The sequence below is a fragment of the Helicoverpa zea genome, chromosome 29 (genome assembly GCF_022581195.2).
Source record: "Helicoverpa zea isolate HzStark_Cry1AcR chromosome 29, ilHelZeax1.1, whole genome shotgun sequence".
In the NCBI taxonomy this organism is placed as follows: domain Eukaryota; kingdom Metazoa; phylum Arthropoda; class Insecta; order Lepidoptera; family Noctuidae; genus Helicoverpa; species Helicoverpa zea.
In genome coordinates, this window is record NC_061480.1 from 268,731 (window position 1) to 291,792 (window position 23,062).

Sequence of the window (23,062 nt, forward strand, 5' to 3'; positions counted from 1 at the left end):
TCCTGTTTATTTAAATGCTGTTAAAACAAAATAATGAATAATTGGAACAGAAACTAATATAATAAATTAAAATTAAATGTATATTCTTTGGTCCAGAATCTTTAAAAACTCAAATAGTTAATGGGTTTAACAATGAAATTAGGTCAAATCCGGGGGACAAGCAAAAAACGCACTTTACACAAATAAAAAAAAAAGCTCAGCTACAGGTTAAAGCGCGAGATATCATTGCACTTCTTACGTATCTTAAAAAAAACAACGTCACCACGTTTTAAAAAGCTATCATTCCACTTCTTATGTATTTTAAAAACACATCGTTACCACGTTTTAAAAACACCCAGCGCCATCTATCGCATACCTCAAGAACGAAATAACTAATACTTATACCAATTAGTAATTCGTTGAATTATAGTTAATTCAGGATAAGTAGATGTAAAAAAAACAGTTAAGACGATAAAACAAATCGTACGTCATCCCTCGGGAATTCCTCATTTTCGAGGATTCATTATCGTATCATTTAGCTTCTAAATTTATATGTTCATATTCGTTTGCAATATATAAGTAGATGTAAAAAAAAACAGTTTAGACGATTAAACAAATTGTACATCATCCCTCGGGAATTCCTCATTTTCGAGGATTCATTATCGTATCATTCAGCTTCTAAATTTACATGTTTATATTCGTTTGCAATATATTACCTTGTTTTAAACGACACACAGCGCCATCTACAATCCATCCATCAAGCAAACAATATTTTTGTTTTCCCTCGGGAATATCTATTTTTTTCGGGATAAAAAGTACCCTATTATTTAATCCGGACTTCTAACTTTACGTCTGCAAAATTTCAAAGCAATCGGTTCAGTAGTTACGGCGTGAAAGCGGAACAAACAAACAAACAAACAAACAAACTCACTTTCCGATTTATAATATTAGTAAGGATTTCCTCACGGTTTCACATGTGTTACGGAGGAATTACTTCAAGCACTCAGGTAAAAAGTTCTGCCAAGTTTCATCAAACAATTATACAAACTAGGTACAATTTTGAAAAATTGTTTCACTGTTGGTAAGCTACACACTTCCCGAGCATAGGCATATTTTATCCCGCTAGAAGCGGTAGTTCCCACAGAACGCGGGCCAAGCCGCTGGTAACAGCTAGTTACCAAATCAATATTGTATGTTATGTTTTAATTCAGAGAATTTTATCTTTAGATGGCTGATATCATGACATACTAGGAGTTCTGGAGTGGTAAAACCTTATTTTATTAAACTTATTAAAATAAAAATAAAAACTTGCATTGTGTTACAGCGCCATCTTTTGATAAAAATGTGAAATATGATGTTACATTTCAGATTCCAAACACTAGATGTCGCTAAAGTTTTATATAGAAATAATATAGAAATTATCCAGCCTGAGGATGAATTGTATTGAAATCACAATTACAAGTCTTGTAAGAAAAACTGAAATGTGTACTATTTATTACCTAAAAGAGAGCATAGATTATTTTTTAGTATTACATAACGAGTTCGTTTTTACTTGAGGCTACTTTGTAAATCAATCTATTCCGTTTTTTTGATTGGCTACTAAATGCCGGTCACGAGATATGGACCAATACAAAAAAAGGAAGTTTGAATCTGTGCCAATGAAAACGCTCCTGAGACAGCGTAAAAAGGAGAACATTCTAGGTCGCACGGCATATATTTTTTGGCGTGGCAAGTTTTATTCTTTGAGGTGTGCTAGAAAAAAAAGTAAAAATCGTTCTTTCATGAAGTTGCGTCACCCACATGTTCTGTTTGAAGTGAAATAAAGCTAGCAAATAAATTAAACAGTTGATAATATTGTCGCAAAAATGTTGACCGCTACGCGGGTGATCGGCCGCAAGGCTCTGGAGTGTTCCGGCCTTAGTTCAGACATTTACACACACAGGAATTTCTCCTCAATTATCAGAAACGTGAGTGACCATTTTATTTCTTAAAACGAATGAAAATCGTATGTCACATTGTCTGAAAATGTCAAAAACTTATTAAATTCTAATTTCCTGTAACAATTACTGTTATTTCTTTGTGTTTCTTTTAATTATTCGTGCCGGTCCGTAAGACGCATGGGCCTCTTCATAAAATTGTTCGAGTTAATATTTCGTCATATTGTCGTGCTTTTCAGACCGCAGCCCCCACAGTGCCCATTTACCAGCAACATGCTGTCCAATACAGGAACAAGTAAGTGTTATTTTACCAAAATCAATAATATTTCATCATAACCTAACTTATTGCATATCATAAGTGACCTTTGAAAGTGGTATAAATTAGGCACTTGCTTCTATGGGACATAACCTATATGCTCGTAAAATGTCTAGAATGCTTCTAAGATTCCATTTTTGAACATAACTTGTCTCTCACACTTATGGTACATACATAGGTAATCATTTTAATGTCAGTCCCATCGTTACAAGTTCACTTATTTTAAGCTATAAGTATCTGAATATCCCAGAACCAATTATAAGTTATGATTAACTACGTATCTTAAAAACTTGAGTAAACTTTGGCAGTTACAAATAGTCAGATGACAGCCTGACAACCCATCTTAGCAGGGGGGGATTAGTTAAACTGGGTTGAGGAGGTCGGATAGGCAGTTGCTTGCTTTAAAACACTGGTACTTAACTGCATCCAGTAAAACTGGGAGCTGACAAGCTAAAAGCTACACAGATCATGGTATTTGTATGGCAATTCTCTCATGAATACATCATCTACCTAGCCTTTTTATAGGAAACTAGCTTTTGCCCGCAACTTCGTTCGCGTGGAATAGTGACTACCAGCAGATTTTTGATTTGACCAATAGATGGCGCTATATGTCCGGAATAATTTTTATTTTTTTTTTGTAATAAAAACTATCCTATGTCCTTTCTCAAGTTTCAAACTATGTCTGTACCAAATTTCACACAAATCGGTTCAGTAGTTTAGGCGTGAAGAAAAGACAGACAGACAGACAGACAGAGTTACTTTCGCATTTATAATATTAGTTTGGATTATATATTCAAAAACTTTGAGATATTGAAAATTGTATCCTGCTGACATCTGTTTTATGTCAACAAAGTTTATGTGATGCAATATGCAAGCAATGATATTTTTTATGTTAAAGTTCCATAACAATAAATGTTTCACTAGCTGTCATCTGCCTAGCCTTTTCCCAACTATTTTGTTGTTGGCTAGCAGTCTAACTAGATTTAGATGAGTTTGTCACTGCCTATCTGACACCCTGAATCCAATTATCCGGGCAACCCAATACCCCTCAGTAAGACTGGTTGTCAGACTTCCTGCGTTTTTTCAACTACCAATGACATTCCAATGACAGCCAGAGGACCATATTAGGTACATGTGGTACATCTCTTCTCCTTGCTGATACCTTGTTTACCAAACAGCGACTCGTGCCATGTTCTATTACAATGAAAAGTTAGGGGGCAGGAACTATATCAAGTATGTTTTGTTCTTGCTAGATCTGAGGGTGTGCGCGGTGCAGTCATTGGTATCGACTTGGGTACCACCAACTCCTGTGTGGCTGTCATGGAGGGCAAGACCCCTAAGGTAAGCTTTATTAGTCTTTTTAAACCTAGCCTCGTGGAATTTGTCTCCATGGTTACCTAAAACTAGCTTTTCACAAGCACCTGTGTTAGGTCTACTTGAAATAAAAAAAAAATCATTGACAATTTGAATAGCAAGAAAATGTGGATATGAGTAACTTGAGAAAAAATTTACATCAGCCTACAGAGAAAATATTCCTTCACATGGTTAAAAATAGCCTTTATTTAATTTTGATATATGTATATATAAGCTAGGTTCTAGACAAAATCCATTCTTAAATCCTTGTATGTTAAATTTTTCAAGGCTATTGAGTACTTTTTGTAACAAACCTCCATATATTCTTTAAAAATTTCGCTGTTATAATATTAGCAGGAGAACTATCACTGATGGATTCAATCTATTTTGATTACATCTACATACAATTTCAAGAATTTTTTCAGCAATCATACAGCTGACAGTTCTTATAAGAATTGAATACGTAATAGCTGCTTTCAAGGCGATGTGGCAGACCTTGAATCTCTAACGGAAATCTTATTCATTTATGTACTTAAATAATATACGTCATATAAGACGTCAGAAAGAAATGTATTATCTATCTCTTTAGAGTGACGGCAAATCGGATGATTTTATTGGGGGCTCGGCTTGAAAACGATTATAAAGTATGCTGATTTTGTTTGGTAAACTTGACGCCTGATGACCTGAGACATGTGATTTCGGGATTTTTTTAGGTTTGGGAAAGGATTCCAACGACGCCTTTATTGTAGAAAACTGTCCAGCCGTTTGGCAGACACGAAGTTATAAATAGAAAAAAAAAAATACCGGCCGAATTGAGAACCTCCTCCTTTTTGGGAAGTCGTTTAAAAATTACAAACACATGACACGCCTCTTGGCAGCCGGGTAATAAAACTTTGGACTGTCTCAGTTGGTACTGATAAGAGATAACGCACTTTGAGCCTAAAGTTGGGTGATTGATAGTCCAAAGGTCGATGTACAATATTTATATCAATACTAGCTTTCTTCAGCGTTCACCCACTTCACCAAGGAACTTCTTTCTGCATCCGAATAGGCTCTGGAACTACAGAACTTAAAAAATATTTCACAGTTGGAAAGCTAGACTCTTCCCGAGTAACATAGGCTATATTTATCCCGGTACGGGCAGTAGTTACCCTGGGGTGCGGGAAAACACATAGTTCTATTATAAAAAGCTATATTACTGCCAAGTTTTATTAAAATTCATATCGACTGCAAGCAAGCAATACCTCCTATCTGACTCCGGGTGGATTTTAAAGGGGAACAATAAAACTTAATAAAATCCTTATTCCGAGGAAGGTATAATGAGATACTGAAAATCCAAGTTTTCTTTTTCTAAGCATAGTATTGATTAATAAAGTTTTTTGTTTTTATTTTGAATCTAAAGGTAGTTTATGGTAGATACAGTTTTTTTGGTTTTTTGAAACAAAAATGTCAGATAGGAGGTATTGCTTGCTTGCAGTCGATATGGTAGTTCTGTTCCACTCAATTTATAAAGTTAATTTAAAAGATTTATTCCTATTGTTTGTGCTCAGATGTTACTTGCTAAAAGATATTAAATCAATTTAATTTTCTCTTTGTGCATGTTTAATTTGCATAAAGTTTGTATAAATATACAAGTATTATATCAGTGTTTTACAAGGAGCGACTGCCCTATCTGACCCCCTCAACCCAGTTACCCGGGCAACCCAATATTCTGACTGGACCTACTGAAGTAATTTTATTTAATTCGTGGGAACAAGTTTTGTTCTAATGTACTCTTAAATCTAAGGGCTTTTAGAAACAAGAATTATTTTCAGTTGCAAAAAATCGGCTACGTTTTGAGTTCTAGCTGCCGCTTCGATACAAAACGGTCTCATGTAAATACATACAAACCAGTAGTGCAGCTGCGACCGACTTCATGCAGTCGCGGCATGTGCGGTCGACAGTTGCAGTCGGTAGCTAGCATTCAACAGTTTTTTTTTTTTTTTCAATCTTGTGAACTTGAGTACTAAGCACCGTCGATCAGTGTCCGTGCTTGTCCGCGGAACACGGTTGCAGCGGTGCGAGAGCAGTCGCGGTACCAGCTAGTTGTGTGCTCCATGCGCGCTGCTTTCCTAGAAACCGCGGCACGGCACATTATTTTTATAAATGTATGTCTCTTCCAGACCTCGGGACTATAGAGTCCCGGATTTTTGGGAGGCGAACGTGGGGCCGAAGCCAACACGCTGAAGCCCTTTTGAGACAACTTTAATGAAATGGTGACACAAAACCGACGATTATCCCTGTATACACTATAGAAATGTACCCAAGGACAATCCCCGGTTCTGTGCTAAACTATTGCTATGGATGAAAACTACTTGGGCTATTGTGATGGGCTGCTAATGGACTAGGAATGGGGAAACTACGGGAACTATGGCACCTGCCGATGACAATGTATTAAATACATGTTAAAATGGCTTAAATTCTGAATATAAAGACTTTTTGGACGTTGAAAATTGAAAAGAAAACCCCCAGAACGTCCTCCATGTACCTACCACTTCCCAAATGATTTTTTTTTTATAAGAAGTGGCGCAACAAAGTCCCCAGCAACACACGTCCGTCTTATCTTTAAAGAATATTACGTAACACATATCTCGCATCTTTTATTTTGATAAAGTTTCGGCTATCGTTCACTCTGACGTGATAATACCGCAGTACGCTATGAGTAATTAAGTCAGTATTTCAAAAGATATGTTTTATCAATTCAGATTCTATCATGTTTCCGCCCCTCTGAAATGTGGGGCACCTTTTATCACTATGTATGACTTAATAAAGTACAATTTATCATAAATAATCTTTCTTATTATGAAGAACTAGGTGTTTCGCACGGTTTTACCCACGTCCAGTGGGAACTACTGCTCGCATCGAGATAAAATATAGCCTATGTTACTCAGGAGGAGAATTGCTGTCCAACAATGAAAGAATTTGTGAAATCGGTTCAGTAGTTTCGGAGCCTTTAGGGTGTAAAAATAAACAAAAATGTTTCCTCTTTATTGTAATAGTTTTGATTAGTATAGACTAGCTGTTTGGTACAGTTTTTGGCTTGATTAGCATAGATTTCCTGTTTCTCGCGGTTTTACCCACGCTCCAGGATAACAACCTCCCACAACCGAGTAAAATAAACCTACTCATATATCAATAAACCAATGATTGACGTCAAAACTTCGCTAAGAATACAGAAATAGTAAGCCGAGTACCTATTGTACCTACTATCTTTGGCATAATCTATGTCATCTATAAATAGATAAAAACTAGCTTCCGCCAGCGGCTTCGCCCGCGTGGTGTGTTGATAAAAAGTAGCCTATGTGTTAATCCAGGGTATCACCTATCTACATACCAAATTTCAATCAAATCGGTCCAGCCGTTTTTGCGTGATTGAATAACAAACATACATCCATACATTCTCACAAACTTTCACATTTATAATATAAGTAGGATGTACGTATATCTATACTTGGCTAGGTAAGAACAGAAGTAATCCAAGTAGCATTTTTTAAAAGTTGAGATATTCATAGAAATGCGTTTTTATGAATATCATAATTATGTTGAGCACATGATTTAAAATATGTTTGTTATTTGATAGATATAAACATAACTCAAACTTTCATAGCTTTTTTTCTTTAGTAAATGCAATTTTGATAAAAATATTGATTTAATTGTAGAAAATAGCAATATTTGTTGAAATACAGAAACGTAACATAAAAGAGTTTGTTTGAAAAAGTACTGGGGCCCGATTCTCCTAAGTTAATAATGTCAAAATCGAATAGTAATCGAATCGCAATACGATCGTAATAGCAGTTTTAACCATATCGAGCATTCTGCTACTAATAAAAGACCAATCGTATTCGATTGACATTTGATTGGTGTGCGATTGGTATGCTATTTTGGTAATTTTGGTCTATACGGTAGTTTGCCGTGCAATCATTTTGCAATCGTAAAACATTTGCAGACAAAATGATTCATTATTGAATGACAGAAAAGAATAAAAACGTTTATTTCAAAGAAAAAATAGCGGAATGCCACATACGCTTCAATAGTAATCGAGTCGGGATTGGATCTCAGTCGAATCGAGTCGAACGTCAATCGAAGGTCGCTTAAGTAAAATTAGGAGAATCGGGCCCCTGAATAGCACTTGGATTACTTTTGCACAACCTCACTTCATACTCAAAAGTTCCAAAAATCGACTTAGCTCCATTTTGTCAAAAATGTTACTTGGATCACTTCTGTTCTTAACTAGCCACTTAGTTATACATATTATATTTAAGAAGAAAAATGTACCAAATGCTCCGAAACTATTGAACCTATTTGAAAAACTCTCTAACTGTTGTGAAGCTACACTGTCCTGAATGGCTATATTTTATCCCCGTAGTAGTTTCCATGGGCCATGGAAACTGCTGGCTACTTATCGGATAGTTTAAAATAAAAAACTTTGACTTTGGGTGGAGTTGAGAGACATTTCTTCGCAAGTCCATGACAACCGAAATTGAGAATCAAGTAGCAGACTAAGCTCATAATATATAACTTCTTCTGCCTACTAATTTACAACAAGCCTAACTCAACCTAACTTTCATTATGCACAGGTAGTGGAAAACACCGAAGGCTCCCGCACGACTCCCTCCCACGTGGCTTTCAGCAAGGAGGGCGAGCGTCTCGTCGGCATGCCAGCCAAGCGCCAAGCCGTCACCAACAGTGGCAACACATTCTATGCCACCAAGAGGCTGATCGGCAGAAGGTTTGATGACCCCGAGGTCCAGAAGGATATGAAGAACCTGTCCTACAAGGTCGTCAGGGCTTCGAATGGAGACGCTTGGGTGCAAGGTAAGGAAAGACGGTTCTGGAAGATGTGGTTCAAGTTCATTGATAACATAGATGTCGGTTTTCTTAAAACAACGGTTTATGGTCTGGTATGACCGTTTTGGTGCAGTTGACAATTCCTGTCAGGCATTTGCTATTTTCTTCTCATGAAAGTTTACAGCTGTCAACTGTACAAAAAAGTCGGTACTCCTATTCTATGAGTTGTAAGTTTGTATATAATGTTCAATTTCCAAAGTTGTTTATATTGACTGTGAACATAGGATTTTTAATTTAGAAGCTTACAAAGTGTGAAAATTATTTTTTTAATATTTTAGTACTTTTTGTTTTTTTTTTTTATCTTTCAATTCTGGGAGTTATTTATGTAGGTAAGCACCGTCGATCAGTGTCCGTGCTTGTGCGCGGAACACGTTTGCAGCGGTGCGAGAGCAGTCGCGGTACCAGCTAGTTGTGTGCTCCATGCGCGCTGCTTTCCTAGAAACCGCGGCACATTACTTTCTTTACAATTTCATTACTGGAATCAAATGGTCAATACTTACCATGAGCTTATAAGCCCAAGTTTACCGACAACATAAATAAATTCTCTAAAAAAACTATTTATTATGAATTTTGAGGTTCGACTTTCAAAGTCAAAGTTTATTTGTGCTGAGCATCGGCATGTAAAGATATTTATGACCACATGGCCCATGTTCAGTCTTAATCAGTGGATGTCCTTGGTCTAAAATAATTTTGATGATATTCTAAATATGTGATGATGTCCTCCTAGCCGATAATCGGCTACGGCGGCTGTTCTCAGGTAAGGAGATCAGTCAATTGCGCAGGACATGGTATAATGCACGAGCATTTGCGCAGACACAGGTGAACTCATTATTCATTCACTGTCATAGCCCGATGGGACGGCAATCCGACACCACCGGAGAGAGATCAGTCGCAGGACCTACATATACGTACAAAATATGTACTGCAGTAATAACAAATACATTTTTCTTGTCACACAGGCAGCGACGGCAAAGTGTACTCCCCATCTCAGATCGGTGCCTTCGTGCTGATCAAGATGAAGGAGACGGCCGAGGCATACCTGAACACCTCGGTCAAGAATGCCGTCATCACTGTGCCGGCTTATTTCAACGACTCGCAGAGACAGGCCACTAAGGATGCAGGTTTGTACTTTTATCTTTATTGTTTTGTTTCAGTTAATTCAGGTCTTACATAAAATAGCAACAGCTCGTAAATTATCTATTATATTTTACCTCGGTAAGGGTCCATCTACTACACGGTGCAAGTAGCTTGCGCATGTTGAGACACATACGCAGGTTATATACATTTTAAAAACTTGCGGGTCCAGCGACTCGCGCATATACCAAAGTAAAATACCCACTCTTGTCACTTGCGCATGTTAACTTGCTACAGCTACATGCTCCGTGTAGAGATGCGCCCCAGGGCAGTAGATCCCACGGGATGCGGATGAAACCGCGGGAAAACGGCTAGCTAGTTTGTCATACAGTTACCGGTTATCAAAAAATTCTCATTGTAGTCATAAATCAATTATTATTCATTTGTTTAACAAAGCTAGGTACAAAATTCTCAACAGGGATTGCACTATGTTATGCAATAGGGCGACAATAAAAATATATACAAATATCATTAGTCAAAAAGATTCAAATTGTAAAAGTTTTAAGCAAAAATGAACATTTTTAACATAAAATATTTCTTTTGTCAGGACAAATCTCTGGTCTGAACGTTTTGCGTGTGATCAACGAACCCACGGCTGCGGCCCTCGCCTACGGTATGGACAAGACTGACGATAAAATGTAAGTATAAACTATGTATACTATAGTTCGGCCATTCAGAGAATGCGTTCCTGACACGTCGCGATTGAACTGACGACGTAACTTTGCAATGGCGTTGCAGTTACGATAAAAATATTTTTGCTGGTTGTTTACCGTTTTAACAATTGAGGAGCATTAAAACAACATTATTATATCAATAATCAATGAATGTTATAATTTTGTGCCAAACTGAGTGTCAAATAACTTGGTAAACAATATTTTTCTAAATCTATACTGCGCTATTACAAGGTTATGTCAGCGGTTTATATTTTGTAGTGCTGTGCTAAAAATAACAGGCAAGTATCGTAATCTGTTCTTATACAGTTATAATATAAAATAATACGTTTTGATTTTCTTTTTAAGAATTGGAAAATAATGGACTATAAGACTTAATTATAACGTTTATGAAATATAAAAATAAAACTATGACCAAACCGCATTTTTATACTTAGATTAAAAATGGTAACCCCAAATGGCGTTATGGGCCGCCATTTTGTGACGCTAAAACAGTCGTCCGTTGTCGTTTCGTGCGCATAGACCACGTTTTTCAAGTGTTTTCGATCTGTTTTTATTTGATTACCCGGCTTTTGTTAGACCGAGATATCAGGATTGATTCTGTTATTGATAATAATATAATTATACATGTAGGCGAAGATGATGATGAAGACACCACCTCCTCAAGCAAATCGGAGTCTGATTAATATTCTGTTCGCACATTCAATTCAATGTACTTGTAACAAAGAATAAATAAAACAATTTTATTATATGAATATTACCTTTTTTTGGTTTCCACTTAAATAACTAAAATATAAAACAAATGATTCCGCCAATTTAAAACGAAAATAATCTTAAAATAATGCGGCGGTTCATTTTGAAGGAACGGTAACGAACTCAGTGTTATGTTGTGCCCATCACTAGTCGTGACTAACTGATAGGTGTCAGGAACGCATTCTCTGAACGGCCGAAGTATAAAGACCTCGTTGGGTTCATAAGTGCTTGTAAAGGCCTAAAAGAAATTAATGATTTGACTTTGACACCATTCAAATTTAACGATAACCAAAGTCACTGTCAGATACCGATGTTTGATGACAGATATCTGACGCTGCCGCTTCGGTTCAAAACGGTCTCATGTAATTACATACAAAGCAGTAGTGCAGCTGCGACCGACTTTCGGCAGTCGGTTGCTAGTATTCAAAGTGTAACTTGCCGCCCATTGCTCAAATTGGCAATTTGACTTCTGAAAATTGTTCGGTTATTGTTATAGTTAAATGGTGGTAACTGACCGTAAAATTTTCATAGCCAATAACTGTCTCGTTGGCCTAGTCGTCGCACAGCGTAACTGCTGTTCACGAGGTCTTGGGTTCGATTCCCAAGTCAGACAGAATTTATTAAAATGTATGCACCGTCGATCAGTGTCCGTGCTTGTGCGCGGAACACGTTTGCAGCGGTGCGAGAGCAGTCGCGGTACCAGCTAGTTGTGTGCACCATGCGCGCTGCTTTCCTAGAAACCGTGGCACATTTTTTATTAGAAATAAGACTTTTTAATCCAAAATGACGTCAATTTTACCGAAAATTGTGTTAAGTACATACAAAAAAATCATCTCGAAAAATGTTTTTCAATCCCAATATTATGTTTTGTCCGCAATATAACTTTGTCATGGCTAGTGCTCATGACGTCACATATTGAGACAAGTATGACTTACGTATTGTGACGTAGGTATATGGAAACAAAAATACAATTTCTCAACATGAAACTTTTTTTTATTCTCATTAGTTTTGTATCATAAAAATAAAAGCAGTTTCAAATTTTGAACTTGTTTTGTTATTGTGATTAGATTGATAAGAATAAAAAATAATTTCTTTGAGAAAGTTTTTTGTAATAAAGTGTAGAATCACGTTTTCAAGTATCAGCCACTAATTACCTTTCATTATATCACCTAAATCTATTTTCAAAACTGACATTTTCCAATTAAAAAGTTCTGTTCAAAAAAAGCCTTTTTCGCATTATTTCTTTGATAAATAAGCCACATTATAACAACAAATTTCGTTCCCCAGTATTGCCGTATACGACTTGGGTGGCGGTACGTTCGATATCTCAGTTCTCGAGATTCAGAAGGGAGTGTTTGAAGTGAAGAGTACCAACGGAGACACGCTGCTGGGCGGTGAAGACTTCGACAATGTCATCGTTAACTTCCTGGTCGATGAGTTTAAACGTGACGTAAGTAAAATTTGACAATAATTATTGCAGTATACAAAAATTCAGAACCAAGTCAGAAAACCTAGGTAATCGACATAGCAAACCGAATCAGCAAGCTGAAGTGGCAGTGGGCTGGCCATATGGCCGAAGAACCGATAACCGTTGGGGTAAACGAGTTCTAGAGTGGAGACCACGTCTCGGCAAACGTAGTGTAGGACGTCCTCAGGCACGGTGAGGTGATGACTTGCGCAAGACGGCTGGCAGGAGCTGGATGCGAGAAGCCGAAAATCGATCTCAGTGGCGTGCACTTGGAGAGGCCTATGTCCAGCAGTGGACTACGATAGGCTGATGATGATGATGATGATACAAAAATTAAAAGTGGTGGCCAAATGAGTAGAGAACCAACCTTGCAAGTATGAGTGCGAGTTCGAGATTCCAAGTCAAGCAAGTACCATTGCAACTTTCTAAGTTTGTATGTATGATAAAACTTACAACTCAAGTTCACAGACAACATAAATGTTAAATGTTAATGTTTTCTTAAAATAACTGTTTACTTTGAAAACTGAACGTGAAAATTCGAATTTCTAAGCGCCTTGTTGACACTTTTCAAGCTACCCAAAGGCTGGCTTTTATTTCACCCATCATTTAACCGTTGCCGTGGCAATGCCGCTAGTCTATTGGGTACACTACCGAGTGACAGCGATGAAGACCAACTTTTCGACGCCTAGTAGTTTTTAAGAACTTTTAAGAAGAAATATTCGTTCATTATGAAAATTTTTAGCAAACAGTTTTCCGACGTTTATTTTGTCGGTGTACTTGGGGCCATAGAATTCATATAAGCACCGTCGATCAGTGTCCATGCCTATGCTTGGAACACGTTTGCAGCGGTGCGAGAGTAGTCGCGGTACCAGCTAGTTGTGTGCAACATGCGCGCTGCTTTCCTAGAAACCGCGGCACATTAATTTACTTTTTTTTTTTTTTTCAAAATGAATCTCGAATCTTCTAAGGGCTAATTTGACGCACATTCGATTACATATAGAGTCGATTAAACTATAATTTTTAATACAATGAAGTTTGAATTTCCGTCCAACCTAGCTTTGGTAATCAATGTTTTTAGCAAAGAATCGTTTTAAAAACACAAGTCGCAAATAATGTTTACCTTCTAATAACGGAAGTTTTAATGTATGATACAGCTCAAGTCTTTTAGATTCATACCTTTCATGATATTCCATACAACTTGTAAAAACCATATTCTAATCACATTATTTCTCTCAACAGCAAGGTATTGACATCCGTAAAGACGCGATGGCGATGCAGCGCCTGAAGGAAGCCGCTGAGAAGGCCAAGATCGAGCTCTCCGGCTCCCTGCAGACCGACATCAACTTACCGTACCTCACCATGGACGCGTCCGGTCCTAAGCACATGAACTTGAAGGTAAGAAGGCATGTCTTTCAATACCCAAATTCATTTTAAACAAAAAAAAAACTGTTCATAGTTAGGTAACTGCGATGGCAGAGTTACACACTCACTATTCACACAGTTCTGTAACTTCTGGTAGTTTTGAGTGGAAATCAAAATAAAAAGATCAAATTAGAACATTCCAGGGCAAAATTACAAAAACTTTTCGTGAACGACTCCCGGTGGTATCGAAATATGACGTTATCACGTCAAAAAAATATAAAAACAGCATTATTGAACATACTTAGACAGAATTTGAATATTCTATCTAACGTTGAAATCAAATTACTATATTTGGCTCATTGGCTCTTAAGTGAAAGTATTGCGTGCATGATTTTCTAAATTGAAATAACACTAATATTCTGGCCCTTTGCCAGGCTAATTTTACATCTGAATTTGGCAATCGAAAGTTAGACGTCAATTACTTTTGCTTTCACATAGAATTTGAAACATTTCCGATACAAATAATACTTACTTATTCCTTTAATATTACACAAAAATAAAAAATTGAGGAAAAATATGTAGTCAGTTAATCGAATTTTGTATACTGTATATTGACTAGTCGACCGCTCGAGCGGTCTTGCGGGAATTAATTTGCACTCAGCTGTTTAGCGAAAATTAACCCTACATATTTTTCCTAACATTTTTGCTGTCATTGAATATAGTCAGAAGCCAGTGAGTCTGATAACCAATCTACCCAAGGGGTATTGGGTTGCCCGGGTAACTGGATAGATTAGGTCACGTAGGCAGTTGCTCCTTGTAAAACTCTGGTGCTCAGCTACATCTGAAAGCCGACCCGAGCATAGTTCCGAATATGATTTTTCCTGACATTTTCAGTCATGGATATCCGCAAAGTAAAGCCTGATAATTTATTTTAAAATGATATTATTTCCAACCAGATGAGCCGTTCGAAGCTGGAGTCGCTAGTAGGTGATCTGATCAAGCGCACGGTGGCGCCGTGCCAGCGCGCGCTGCAGGACGCCGAGGTTCAGCGCTCAGACATCGGCGAGGTGCTGCTCGTCGGCGGCATGACCAGGATGCCTAAGGTAACTATATCATGATGATCAGTCAGATCATAACTGCAGGGGTATTTGAGAAGGGCTCCAGAAGGAACTCCGAGGTGGATTTCAGTCAATCTGTCACTCACTCAAAGGGTCATCTGATGATTGACCCCAAAAAGGGGATATTTGAAATTAAACAGGAACGTCCTGTAACATAAAAAAGCACTGCCTTTCACCAGCAATTTTCCAGTGTGTTCCCACGGAAAAGTATATGGCTTCCTCTATTAATATGCTAGCTATCAAACACTGAAAACTTTTGTCAAATCGGTCCAATTCCTAAGATTTAAGCGAGCCTTCAGCTTTATAATTATGGGTGCAATAACGCCATCTGTGAATCAAATGAATAATTAATATATCAATATCCTACATCGCGCAATGTATACTAATATTATAAAGAGGAAAACTTTGTTTGTTTGGTTGTAATGGATAAACTCAAAAACTACTGGACCGATTTTAAATATTCTTTCACCATTAGAAAGCTATATTATCTGCGCGTAACATAGACTATATTTTATCCCGGTGCGGGCAGTAGCTCCCACGGGACGCGGGTGAAACCGCGGGAAAACGGCTATTAGAAATATATACGTAAGTCAAGAATGTACACGAGAATCCAAAAACCTCAGTAGTGGGCAGGTTCTTTAAAAACATTTATCTAAATAGGCAAATATATGTAGTATAAATAGGCAAAAGTTCGCACCTAACAGCACAAGCCGATGTCAGTCGCCAATGTCTGTCTAGGCAGTCCTACGGACAGGTGCCAGAGTGAACTGGGGTTATATTCCCCGACCGTGTCCGTATGCGGTCGGGTTATACGCTCACAGACATTTTTACAAATAAATATAAAAGCTTATGTTGCTCCTAGTTTTTTTCTCGATATTACTGGATGGATTGTTATTTTCTCATAACTAAAATATGTGAATGGAAAGGACGCGTCTGGATGTGTTACATTTTTATGCAATTTGTGGCTGGAATATTGGAAAAAATTGCCTGACTGTTACAATATTTTTTTATAGACACATCGAAGCAATCTATTGCTGAGTCATGTGTTGCAATATTCCTGCAAATGCTTGCAATGTTGCAGGCACATATTGTACAAAAATGTAGCCTAGAGGCTATTTACGCGCCCTACAACAAAGAAACATATTTTTAAGTTATGTCGGATTTGGTTAAGTTATATCTTCAATGGAAAAGTAAATGTGTACTGTGATAAATAAATGAAAAACATAAAAAAATTAACAGAAAGAAAAAACCAGAAATATCAAAATGAACTATAAAAGCGCTTTCTCATATCATCAGACAAAGCTGGTCTTAATTGTCAACTGTCGGTACAAAATTAACTTTACAAACGGTACGGCGAATTCTACTAAACCCCAAACACTTTCTAGGTACAATCAACAGTCCAGGAAATCTTCGGCCGCGCCCCCTCTCGCGCCGTCAACCCCGACGAGGCCGTCGCCGTCGGCGCCGCCGTCCAGGGCGGAGTCCTAGCGGGCGACGTGACGGACATCCTGCTGCTCGACGTCACACCACTGTCCCTGGGTATTGAGACCCTTGGAGGAGTGTTTACTAAGCTCATCACGAGGAACACTACTATCCCTACGAAGAAGAGCCAGGTGTTCTCTACCGGTGAGTGTTTTTTGTACCATAATTGAACATCTTTGGGGGTAGTCGGAAGCCAGTAAGTCTGACACCAGTCTTACCTAGGGGTAACTGTGTTGAGGAGGTCAGATAGGCAGTCGCTCCTTGTAAAACACTGGTACTCAGCTGCATGCGGTTAGACTGGAAGCCGACCCTAACATAGTTGGGAAAAGGCTAGGCAGATGATGAATTGAGTAACTGTCTGGTTGTCATGGTATGATGATCATGTTGAGAGGAAGGTGATGAGTATGAATGTGGATTGATATTTTGCTGCTCGACGTCACACCAGCCTAGTCTAGCCCATTCAAGCGAAGTGGTGAATTTTGACATTCACAAATAACTGTTTTGCAGCTGTTTGAATAAAATATATATACGGAGATAAATATAACAAGGAGAAACTACGTATATGATCTCAACAAAGTTACTCTGACATTCTTTGGTAAAGCAGGTTGTCAGACTTGCTGACTATTATCAACCCATTGCGGTTTCTAGAGATATACTAAATGAGAACCAGGACCCACTATTTTTTCACTATTTTTTTGTGTTAAGTCCCATCGAGATAACGAAATACCTTTAGATAACTACTTAAGTAGAGTATAGTATAAGATATTTTTCTAGTCCTAAATAACTTAACGTAACTTTCTAATCCCCAGCTGCTGACGGCCAAACCCAAGTCGAAATCAAAGTCCACCAAGGCGAACGTGAAATGGCTGCCGACAACAAACTCCTGGGTCAGTTCTCCCTCGTGGGCATTCCGCCCGCGCCTCGAGGAGTGCCTCAGATCGAGGTGACGTTCGATATCGACGCCAACGGCATCGTGCACGTGTCTGCTCGCGACAAGGGCACCGGCAAGGAACAACAGAGTGAGTTATATATAATTTTTCCTTTTAAGTTACCAATTTGACGTATTTTTCGACCATTTTGTAGTTCTCCGATGTCTTCCTGGTTGTATAAATCATATGACTTTGACCCTTAAGCCAGCAATGTGATATTTTTACTCGTCCATTTTTGAACTTATTTTGAAGCTCTCGGGTATCTCACCGTTTTTAGGCATCAGCTGGTAGAAAAAAGCTTGTGCTTTGAAGTTAGGTGATAGTCGCCATCATGTTTGGCGAGATACATACTAAGTCAAGATTTTTTGTACTTATAACAGAATTAAAAAAAAAAAAACATTGACAAATTAGTACATGTGTGAGCACCGTCGATCAGTGTCCGTGCCTATGCTTGGAACACGTTTGCAGCGGTGCGAGAGCAGTCGCGGTACCAGCTAGTTGTGTGCAACATGCGCGCTGCTTTCCTAGAAACCGCGGCACACAATTTTCTATTGAAATACTTAATTTATTTGTGTACAAATATATGTAGATATCAGTTTCTCTTAGCAATCTCCAAAAAAAGCACGATTTTTTTTTTTTCGAATGATCATCCTATATTCTTCTTCATCCTATCTTCTATTAGTTTGCGTCGTTTTACTTGTATGTGACTCATATTTTTCATTATTTCTTCTATGAGAAATTGTATTTTTCCTGACTTTTTTTGTCTACCTTTATATTTTTTTTTCTTATCCATGCGTAATGATCTCATAAATACATGCGTTTACTATGTGCTGAATGGAGAATAAGAACAAAACATAAAAAATTGAATTTTTATCTCAAAAAATGAGGAAGTTATCGAGGTTGTTTGAATATATTTTTTAACTAAACCCAATTTCTTCGTCAACAGTCGTAATCCAGTCTTCTGGCGGCCTCTCCAAGGACGAGATTGAGAACATGGTGAAGGCTGCGGAGCAATTCGCGGCGACGGACAAGCAGAGACGCGAGCGAGTGGAAGTGTCCAACCAGGCCGAGGGCGTTCTGCACGACACCGAGACCAAGATGGATGAGTACAAGAGCCAGTTGCCGCAGGACGAGGTAAGGGGGTTATCAAATTCCACCAAAAACCAGAAAATTCTACCTTTTGCCCAAGTGCTGTGTTTTGGTAGTTTCTGCGTGAATTTTTTTATAGGAAAACTAATACAGCGCGGCATGGTTTCGAACCCCGATTCGGGTTGAAATAGCTTTTTGGCTGAACTATGGGACTACACGTAGGATAGAGAGTACACCTGTAACTATAGGATAATTGGGTGATCACTTTGTACTCAAAAAGAGCCGCCTTGGTCGGAATTCGGCATGGAAAATGCTATCAATTATTAATTTAGATGTTTTTTGTTCACACCTTACTACAACAGATTTTTTGTCTCAAAGATAGAAATTCTTCAGCACTGTCCGTCATTAAAAATGTAGTAAATCCGTAGTCTTCCATTTCTCTCCATAATTGGCCACAGAGCATCTAGGACAGATGATTGTGGCAGTGCTATGCGGTTATTAGTGCCGCAAGCACTTTCTTTTGTGGCTGAATAAGCCAATAGCTGCAGGACACTTCAAATGCGGCAAGAAGTGTCCTCTCCATCAGCCGTCATGCTAACACTCACATCTTCCCCCAGTGCGACAAGCTCCGTGAAGAGATCGCCAAGCTCCGCGAACTCCTCGCCAAGAAGGACACCGCCGACCCCGAGGAGATCCGCACCGCCACCAGCACGCTGCAGCAGGCCAGCCTCAAGCTCTTCGAGCAGGCTTACAAGAAGGTATGTGGTTTTACATATTTTACAGCCTTTTTATCGTCCCACTGCTGGGCTGCGACCTCCTCTCACACGGAAAAGGATTGAGCATTAATCACCACGCTTGCTCAATGCGGGTTGGTGATTTCAGACTTTATAGTCCAGGTTTCCTCAAGATGTTTTCCTTCACCTTTTTATCAGCCATTGACGTCTAAGATTACTTAGAAAGTACATACAACATTAGAAAAATTGCATTGGTACTTGCCTGACCTGCAATCGAACCCACACCCTCATACTCGAGAGGTTGGTTCTTTACCCACTAGGCCACCACGACTTTTTTAGTTTTACATATGTAAACCAAAAATACACTAAAGAACCCAGTTTCACTGGAGAATGCTATCTACTAGAGAGGCTGCTCATAATTTATGCCAGATATTTATATCAAAGACATGTGAAATCATATAGTTTATCGGGCAGATAAGTTTCTGATAGGCTATCACAGATTTTATCAGTTACTGGTGAAACTGGCTATAAATAACCTAGAAGGTACATTGTAAAGCTGGTGGATTCATAAGACTCTTCATTGTGACCAGAAAACTGATAGTAGAAGTTGTGGTGGCCTAGTAGTTAATTCACCTGCCTCTCAAGAATGAGTCAGCGTTCCATTCAAACACCCAAAATACACTCTTCCTTGGTGTTCTTGATAAAAACTAGCCTATAATTTTCCTCAATATTGGCTATTTACTGTTACAGCCTTTTTTATCGTCCCATTACCGGGAACAGGCCTCCTCTCACATGGAGAGGGATTGGCTATTTAATACTTCGAATTTTTCAAATCAGACTAGTAGTTTCTGAGATTAAAAAATTCTTAAATAAAGTTTATTCTATTAGCAATAATATCAGGGCCTAATGAATGCACCCTTTTGAGCCAGCTCGCCGTATTAAAAGCGAGTTGGTCAAGCAAGCGTGCAATATGAATGCACTCTACAAATTCTAGCGCATCTCTTTCACTCGAGGCGCCAGGGCACACGAGTGCTACAAAGTTTACTTGTTCCAAGAGAACTTCCCGCATACGTATAAAATAAATATCCTATTTGTTATACTAATGTATGAGCTCTTTTATGGCCAAGTTTCATCAAGATTCATATGGTAGCGTATCCGTGAAAGAAGGAATTTGCATATAAACTTTCGCGTCCTCCTAGCTGATAGTCGGCCACGGTGATGCCTGTATTTTACAAGGAGATCAGCCAACTGCGCAGGACATATTATAGTGCACAAGCATTTGCTTGGACACAGGTGCACTCACTATTCCTTCACGCTCATAGCGCGATGAGACGGCAATGCGACACCACCGGAGAGAGATCACAAGCAGGACTGATATAAAGGTGTTTTAATATTAGTATGAAAAACTAAAACTTTTGTCTATTTCACAGATGGCAGCCGAACGCGAAGGTCAACAACAGCAGTCTCAAGCTGAACAGCCAACCCAAGAGAAGAAGGAAGAGAAAAACTAAACTATAAGCAACGGATACTAGTACCGAGGACTCGCTCGTGTTGCTGTACAGAAATGTCTAGCCGAATGGTTTGAACGATACAATTGTTATGTGCAAATCTTCAAAGAGTTGCCTCCTAATATAATTTCACCGGTGTGAAGTTTGCTGATGGCTGATTTCAGAGCGGTAAAGTTATGTGATGAGCTATATTTTTCACTGCTGAATATAAGCCTATAATTTTATGTGTTAGGAAACTCATTCAAGGAATTTTGGACTTAAATTCCACACTATACATGTTATTTTTATAACTAGAACAAAAGGGTATTTTCTCAATTGGTTTTTGCACCTAACAATGCTACTTTATGTATGTCTGAGTAGAGTATAGAGTGATAAATCGGCCTCAATTTCAATTTTTTTTTCATCACCAGTAAGCCATACAAAGGTACACAAATACGAGCATTGGTGTCGCGTGATAAAACTGGTCTGTGATTGGCCAATGCTAGGCCTTGGTGCAACCGCTTAATAAGGCTGGTTTCTGATTGACTAATGTTATGTATTGGTGGTGTTGGGTGATAAAGCCGATCTCTGATTGGCTAATTTGATGTCTTGTTGGTGTCGCGTGACAAAGCCGGTCTGTGATTGGGCGCTACAGTTCGGTATATCACTTTATACTTTCTCTCAAATTGTATGCCTGATTTAGAAGAACGTTTCGGTAGGAATTCTCGTTATAATTGGTAGGATTTTAGACCGGGTCGACAACAACTGTATTACGAAACTATAGTCCGTATTTATATGTCTACAAAGCAAATTTTTTTAGCTTAAAAAATAAGCTTATTCTGAACTGACAATAAAACTTAAAATGTGCAATATTTGTATTTATTTATGATATTAATAATTATTTTCGAAAAATTGTCGACCTTGTCTCAACTCTGACCAAATTTAACAACTTTATTAAATTGAATAAGTATGTATGTATGAATTTCATCCTCATCAATTCATTTGCAAGTAGGATATACCTATTTTTGCATTCTCAATGTAGTATTCCATACAAAATGGTAACTTACACTGTGGCCCAATTTGGTAGAATTTCGAACCTATCTTCATTTGCCTAGCCGTTTCCTATAAAGTCGGCTCACAGTCTAGCTAGACGCAACTGTGTTTTACAAGGAGCCTTGATGACTCAGCTATGATTCAATGTAACTCACTGGATGAGTATAATATAATAATTTAAAGTATATTTGCACCATATTGGGCCCTTTGTAATATCCATAACGCTACAAAATGATAAAATATATTATTTTGTCATGATACCGCGTTAAAAACACCATTTTCAAAGAAAATACGTTAAATAAAACTACATAAAATTCCAGTAGTTTTAAATATCGCATTTTCCAATCACACGTTAGTCGCCATTTTTAATTTAGAAGTTAGAAATTAATATTAAATTGTTATTTAGTGTACCGGCTGGTGGTTTTAGTGTTAAATGAGACTTGCAGCCTCTATTTTTATTAAATTATAATTTTAATTGAAATCCAATTTTTTTGAATTATTGATCATCCTTCCTGAGACTTACTGTCGTTCCTATCAAAAATTTTCCAATCTTTTTCAGGTGAAAGCGTAAACTGAATTACTCCGCCTAAATCCGGTTTGATCCTGAATTCCGATGATTGTTAATTCGAAAATACGAATAAAGTTTGCAAGTCTGTCATTGTTTAACGACTGTTATTATAAAATATCTTTAGCATACGCTACTTGAAAATAAATAATTGAAGAAAAGCAGGACAGACATTAAAAAAAATATATTTTTTCTCCCATCGATAACAGTATTTAAATATATGACTTCATCCATCATTTGTCATTATTTCAATTTTACAAGAATTCAAGTAGCGTACGCTAAATAAGTACCTACATTATTTTTGAAAAAAGAACGCTGAATATAAACGAATGTCTTACGCACATTTTGTCATGATCTTTGGAGTGAAATTGCATTTAAGTTTAAAATAAACTAGAAAAATGTGCCCCCGACATAACGAAAACTACACACTTCTCAAATGTTAAAAATAAATATAGATTTAGAATACAATATAGGAAAAATGTAAATACATATACGCCGACCGTTTTTTCGTGCAGTTGACAGCTGTCAGTTTTCAAAGACTGTCCAGCTGTCAAATACACAATAGATTCGGTTACCCTACAATTTGTTTCGGAGTTGTCACATCGGGCCAATTTTGTTCTTATTAATGTTATTATTTTATAATTTCTACATAGTTTGATATGTAGGTAGTTCAGCTTTACCAAATACACAGCTAAGAGTTAATTTTGTGTTTTATTTTAGACTAGTAAGCCTGCGTCTGTTGAGA

The 23,062-nt window shown here is 37.8% G+C and overlaps 1 protein-coding gene across 1 annotated transcript; it reads left to right on the forward strand.

The window, feature by feature from the left end:
* The first annotated feature begins 1,719 nt into the window (after positions 1-1,719).
* Positions 1,720-23,019, forward strand: LOC124644322 (heat shock 70 kDa protein cognate 5). Its single transcript, XM_047183623.1, has 14 exons — positions 1,720-1,946; positions 2,156-2,211; positions 3,486-3,573; positions 8,202-8,439; positions 9,432-9,593; positions 10,154-10,244; positions 12,318-12,480; positions 13,738-13,893; positions 14,817-14,963; positions 16,364-16,604; positions 17,270-17,479; positions 18,336-18,523; positions 19,096-19,236; positions 20,643-23,019. The coding sequence occupies exons 1-14, from the start codon at positions 1,845-1,847 to the stop codon at positions 20,721-20,723; spliced, it is 2,064 nt and encodes a 687-aa protein (XP_047039579.1). The 5' UTR covers positions 1,720-1,844; the 3' UTR covers positions 20,724-23,019.
* Positions 23,020-23,062: the final 43 nt, after the last annotated feature.